Raw genomic sequence first — 6,351 nt, forward strand, 5'->3', positions numbered from 1 at the left:
CGTTCTAAAGTAGCCGGATTATAAGAGTTTTATATAAATAAATAAAAACACTCTAAATACGAAACAAAGCATTAAAGACATTATTTAAACTGTGACACATATCGTGACATGAAATTAGCTTATGGATAAATATACACACTTTGTATTTTTCTTTCAGGCAGAAGACTAAAAATGAATAAATATAGCCTACAAAGGTTAAAAATATTCAAAACAGAAGTCCCGGCTGTCCCGCCCAAATGGTGTGAAACGTGGGAAGAAGGGAGGACGAGGAGTGTTGTAAAATTGGCTTCTTTGAATCAAGGAGCTCAGAGTGAAACCCTCAACTTTCCTCGCATTACCTCAACCAGCCTCAAACTGTATTTTGAAAGAAATCATGCTCGTCAAATTTACCTGCGTTGTAGTCACCAGGGCATTATTTATTTTAGTGTCTCTCATCGGTGTATGGAGAGTGACGTGGGTGAAAAATAATAATTTATACTGGTTTCTAACTATCCTCTATCTGCCTCTCGTAGCTGAAATGATTTTAACTCTGAGAAGAAGAAAGGGGAAGGATTACAAATGGTAAGTACACACGTCAACATTTCTTTTTGCATTTATAGGAATTTCGAGAGCCAAATTGAACCTTTTCTGAGGTCAACATCCTGAAATATCATCTAGTGTAACTTGGTTTAAACACTTGAGTGAATTTTGACAATATATAGCTGACTCAAACACTGATCTTAGGTTTTCTCCAGCAATATTGTTTTTCCTCATAAGTATTATACCAACCATATGGATCCTTGAATTGCACCATCAGCAACACAGATCAGAAGACATAGAGGTAATACTCAAGGGAAAGCAATGTTACATATATTACTTCTATAAATACTTTTTATCTTTTGACTGCTTTGCAAAAATATTTCATGCTGCCTTTAGAAAATTTTAGAAAAATAAAAACCCATGTGTATTTCAATGCCAGTGTCTGATACAATGACAAATGCATTATATTTCTTAATGTGCCTGAAATGTTGCTTATTGCAGTGCAATAAACTGGATTCACCCGAGACCATCAAAGTCTTTTTTGATGAAAGGAGAAATTCTTCCAATGCAACCGTGAACTTACAGGTACTGTCTCTGTCTTTTATACCATCATGACTTTCCACATTACAGACGTTTTCCATGGAAATATAGACTACACACATCTCTTAAATAAGTCTCTTGCAAGTCTTTCAGACATAGTTTATTTACTCAGTTTAAACACAACTTCTAGCTTGGGTGATTTGTAAATACAAGTGTTGGTTCAGTCCTCAACACAAACAAGACCTGTGTTAATGGTTGCGTATGGTTCTTATAGAAAAACTACTGTTATTTGCTCGCCACACCTTCACCTATGAGATTTACAGTACATGCTTTATGTAAGTCTGACCTCAGTTCTTCCAGAAGCCAATACCTCTTAACTGAATGGTAACTTTATGGTGGTATTTTAGGACCATCTAAAATTCTTGTCATCGGTTTGTGCCAACGACTGGATCCTAGCCCTTCACCAAATCCTCCTGATCCTGCTAATAGTGGGGAAGTGGCTGCTACCAATCGCTGGAGGGGTCACCAGAGATGAAATGTCCCAGTTGTTGCTCATCTTTGTGGGCACAGCTGCTGATATCCTCGAGTTCATCAGTGAGACGCTGTCTCATGTGAAGCAAGTATTGTTTAAGACTAAAAAGTCCACATTTATTTCAATGTGTTTCTATTCGATAAGCGTGATTAAATCTTTCTGTTTGCTTCCACATTTAAATGAAAATAAAAATGGAATAAAATAAAACCCAAACTATTGTTCAATGTGGTCTGCGTGGAAGCTTGTTTCCACTTTCATACAAAATTAGTTTGTTATAAAAAATAAAAAACGTGATTTTAACTTTTTATCTAACAATTCCTCACAATTTTGAGAGGAGGACATGTATAAACTCACAACTCTGTCTTTTATTTATTTGTTTATGTATCGCAATTCGGACATTATAATGTACTGTAACTTTAAATTGCAAGCTTATATCTCACAATTCTGACTTTTTTCTTGCAATTGCGAGCTCATACACACTCGAAATTGTGAGAAAAAAGTCAGAATTATGAGATATAAAGTCACAATTAAGAGTTATAATGTATGAATTGCAAGATATAAACTCACAATTGCAAGCAAAATTCAGAATTGTGATATTAAAAGTCACAATTCACTGTTTTTTTTTTTTTTTTTTGCAATTCTGACTTTTTTCCCTCATAATTATGAGATACACACTCAGAACTGTGAGTTATAACATATGCATTGCAAGAGCTCACTCAGAATTGTGAGATAACCTCACAATTTCATGAAAAAAGTCAGGATTGTGAGTTATTTACATCTGAATTGCAAGACATAAACTTGGAATCGCTAGAAAAAAAGTCACAGAACACAGTGAAAACTACGTACTTGTTCAACATGTGGAAACAAGCTTCTATAGGTATCAGACAATGAGATCTATATTTTCATAGTCCTTCATTTTTCATCATATGTTTTTCCTTGTGCTAGAGAGAACAGCCTAGCCTTTGTGTGCATTATTCTTGCAGTTTGGACATGGAGTATGCTACAATTTCCTTTGAATTTTTCAGGTCTGTACCATATTTGTCTGTTGTTTCATAATATGGCATATTAGTTATGACATTATATTTATGCATAATAATAACTATAGCCAAGAAACTGCAATTTAATTTTAGTCATTGTTGTAATGTTCTTTCGTACTTCTGTTTTTTATTGGCATCTCTCAGTGGTGCACACCAAACCTGAGGATGTTTGTGAAGGCCAGGATGACTCTCTCATCTCCAAGTACAGGACAGATATATGGAACATTGTGGGATGTCTTTTACTTCAAGACGGCCCGTTCTTTATTGTCCGACTTACAGTTATGATGTTTTTTTCTGTCTTTCATCAAATGCTGGTCTTCTTTACCATTAAGAACTTTCTAGTAGTGATGCTTAATATCTACAGGATGTGGGTCATTTACCAAGTTTACACATCGTGAGAAGTGCAAAAAGGATCTTGTTTGGGTTAAAAAAAACTGCAAATTCATTGGCATTATTTTGAGAACTGACACTGTGTCAGTCTCAATGAAACATTTGATTTTGATAAACATTTTGACTCATTGTTATAGAACAGCTGATTGCTATATCAATAAAAAATGCATATACAACATGTTATATTATTAATAAGGCTGTCAAAATAAATGCATGAGAAACATTTAATATGGCTTTTTGTGTTTTTAAGGCAATTATCATCCATTCAATTTGACACTATAAACTGTTTCATTCTGTTATTTTTTTTTTTAAGACTGAACCCAGCAAGTGCCAGTTCAAACACCAGTCCCACATTAGAACATATGTTTATAAGTAAATTATAAATTAGTTCTTAATTTACTCACACATAAAGTTAAAATTAAATTATTTTCAGCTCAAGCATGAAATATCACCTGCTGTAACTTGTTACATTTTATGTTACAAATATTAATCATTATCAGAGGACCTTTGCAACAAGCAGTGGCAAAAGTTTACACGTGGAAGCACATAAAGTGAGGGTAAAGTTGCTGTATTATTTACTTATACTATAGTTAGTTCCTGTCTTCGAATTTTATTGGCACTATTTGTACCAGCAAGAACTGTCAGTCTGTGCATGAGTAGTTTCATCATACACCAGTAGATGGCAGGCGAGTTTATGAGTGACTGATTTTGATTCATTCACATAAAATTATGCCATTAGTTACTCATCCTCATGTTGTTCCAAACCTATAAGATTTTCATTCATCTTCGGAACACAAATGAAGATCTTTTTGATGAAATCTGAGAGCTTTATATCCCTCCATAGCTACGCAACTGACACTTTGATGCTTCAAAAAGTTCATAAAGAGATTGTAAAACTAATCGATGGTATATGATTAACAGATTGGATTTAGACTTTTATTCACACAAAAACATTGATCAGTGAACATAGACAGAAGCTCAACAGAACCTGCTTGACGCACGAGAACAAACCTCACTGGTGCTCGCACGTCAAGCGAACATGCATGTGATGTGATGAATGTTTATATGTGAATAAAAGCCTAAATTCAATCTGTTCATCATATAAGTAATCGAGTCTATTCAGAAAACCACTCAAATCGTATATTTTGGTCACTTTTCGTCACTTTTGACTGCGAACGTACACTATTTTAGTTTAAAGACCATTAAACCCTTTAGAATCATGTCGGGGTTTTTTGGGGGTTTTTTTGTGCATTCACATAGCAAGTTGGACAAAAGTCAAAAGTAAAAGTTGTTACTACATGTTTGAGAACAATCCACGGATGTCCAAAAAACACAAAATCAATCCACCGTGGTTAAATTTGATGTATGTTTTGGACAATCATTTCATTTCATTTATTTATAAAGCACAAATAAACACAACAGAAGTTGACCACTATGCTGTACAAATTGAGAAGTATACAACAAACCACACACAATACAATAATAGCCTAACAGAAAATAAAATACTAGGTTAAGGTTTAGAGAAACCAACGTTATGCATGAAATGCAAGAGTAAAAAGCTTCGATTTAAATTCATGTAGGCTACAGACGTTGCAGACCTCACAGATAAAGGAAGACTTTTCTATATCCTAGGACCGGCCACTGAAAACGCACGATCACCTCGCAACTTCAATCTTGATCTTGGATATGACAGTATAATACTGTCTGAGGATCGCAAGCATCTTGTTGACTTTTCCACATTTAAAAGATCTGACTGTCACATGCCTGTCCTGTCTTGTGTTGCACATGGGTGTTTTGTTATTTTGGGCCATGTGCTCTTGTCCTTGTCTGATCCCTCCCCCTCGTTACCTGATTATTGTTTTAGTTCTTCCACCTGTCCCCTCTTGATTTGTTCCCTTCTTAAGTCTCCTCTTGTTTGCAGTCTTTGCCGGAACGTTGTCTAATGTTTTGTATACGTCTCCTGTTTTCCTGTGACCTCCGGTATGTTTGATTTTGAAGTTGTTGTTTTGTTTTATATTATGTTTTACCCCCTGTTCCAGAGCCGGAGGCAGAGCCGATGCCTGTTCCAGAGCCGGAGGCAGAGCCGATGCCTGTTCCAGAGCCGGAGGCAGAGCCGATGCCTGTTCCAGAGCCGGAGGCAGAGCCGATGCCTGTTCCAGAGCCGGAGGCAGAGCCGATGCCTGTTCCAGAGCCGGAGGCAGAGCCGATGCCTGTTCCAGAGCCGGAGGCAGAGCCGATGCCTGTTCCAGAGCCGGAGGCAGAGCCGATGCCTGTTCCAGAGCCGGAGGCAGAGCCGATGCCTGTTCCAGAGCCGGAGGCAGAGCCGATGCCTGTTCCAGAGCCGGAGGCAGAGCCAATGCCTGTTCCAGAGCCAGAGGCAGAGCCAGTGCCGTCTGCCTTCATGGACCTGGACTATCTGGAGCGTATGGCTCAGATCCTGGACATACCCGTGTCTCCTGTTCCAGAGCCGGAGGCAGAGCCAATGCCTGTTCCAGAGCCGGAGGCAGAGCCAATGCCTGTACCAGAGCTGGAGCCAATGTCTGTTCCAGAGCCAGTGCCTGTTCCAGCGCCAGAGTCAATGTTTGTTTCTGTGTTTGTGTCTGTTCTTGTGACTGTTACAGTTCTTGTGTCTGTACCTGAGCCGGTGTCTGCTGTACCTGAGCCGGTGTCTGCTGTACCTGAGCCGGTGTCTGCTGTACCTGAGCCGGTGTCTGCTGTTCCTGAGCCGGTGTCTGCTGTTCCTGAGCCGGTGTCTGCTGTTCCTGAGCCGGTGTCTGCTGTTCCTGAGCCGGTGTCTGCTGTTCCTGAGCCGGTGTCTGCTGTTCCTGAGCCGGTGTCTGCTGTTCCTGAGCCGGTGTCTGCTGTTCCTGAGCCGGTGTCTGCTGTTCCTGAGCCGGTGTCTGCTGTTCCTGAGCCGGTGTCTGCTGTTCCTGAGCCGGTGTCTGCTGTTCCTGAGCCGGTGTCTGCTGTTCCTGAGCCGGTGTCTGCTGTTCCTGAGCCTCTGCCAGCGCCGCCCGACGGGTCGTCTTCACCGCCCTGGCCGCCCGACGGACTGTCTGCTTCGCCCTGGCCGCCCGACGGACTGTCTGCTTCGCCCTGGCCGCCCGACGGACTGTCTGCTTCGCCCTGGCCGCCCGACGGACTGTCTGCTTCGCCCTGGCCGCCCGACGGACTGTCTGCTTCGCCCTGGCCACCCAGGACTAAGCGTTCTGTTCCTCCCGTCCCGCCCTGGTGTTTCCCTCCCGTCCCGCCCTGGTGTTTCACTCCTGCCCCACCCTGGTCTTATGGAGCGTCTGGTAGCCGCTCCGTAGGGAGGGGGTAATGTCACATGCC

General features: G+C 40.8%; 1 protein-coding gene across 2 annotated transcripts; it reads left to right on the forward strand.

Annotated features, from left to right (window-relative positions):
* Positions 1-284: 284 nt before the first annotated feature.
* On the forward strand, positions 285-3,246 carry tmem26b (transmembrane protein 26b). 2 transcript variants are annotated; one of them, XM_077205795.1, is made up of 6 exons: positions 285-561; positions 724-820; positions 1,021-1,104; positions 1,467-1,675; positions 2,537-2,616; positions 2,773-3,246. In XM_077205795.1, exons 1-6 carry the CDS (start codon positions 374-376, stop codon positions 3,024-3,026), a joined length of 912 nt encoding a protein of 303 aa, XP_077061910.1. In that variant the 5' UTR covers positions 285-373; the 3' UTR covers positions 3,027-3,246. The 2 variants fall into 2 exon arrangements, with proteins under 2 accessions (XP_077061910.1, XP_077061909.1); XM_077205794.1 differs by having other exon boundaries at positions 297-561; positions 1,467-1,679; positions 2,541-2,616.
* Positions 3,247-6,351: the final 3,105 nt, after the last annotated feature.

This window comes from Siphateles boraxobius, unplaced genomic scaffold, assembly GCF_051911475.1.
Source record: "Siphateles boraxobius isolate OS27281-9 unplaced genomic scaffold, OSU_SipBor_1 55, whole genome shotgun sequence".
NCBI lineage: Eukaryota > Metazoa > Chordata > Actinopteri > Cypriniformes > Leuciscidae > Siphateles > Siphateles boraxobius.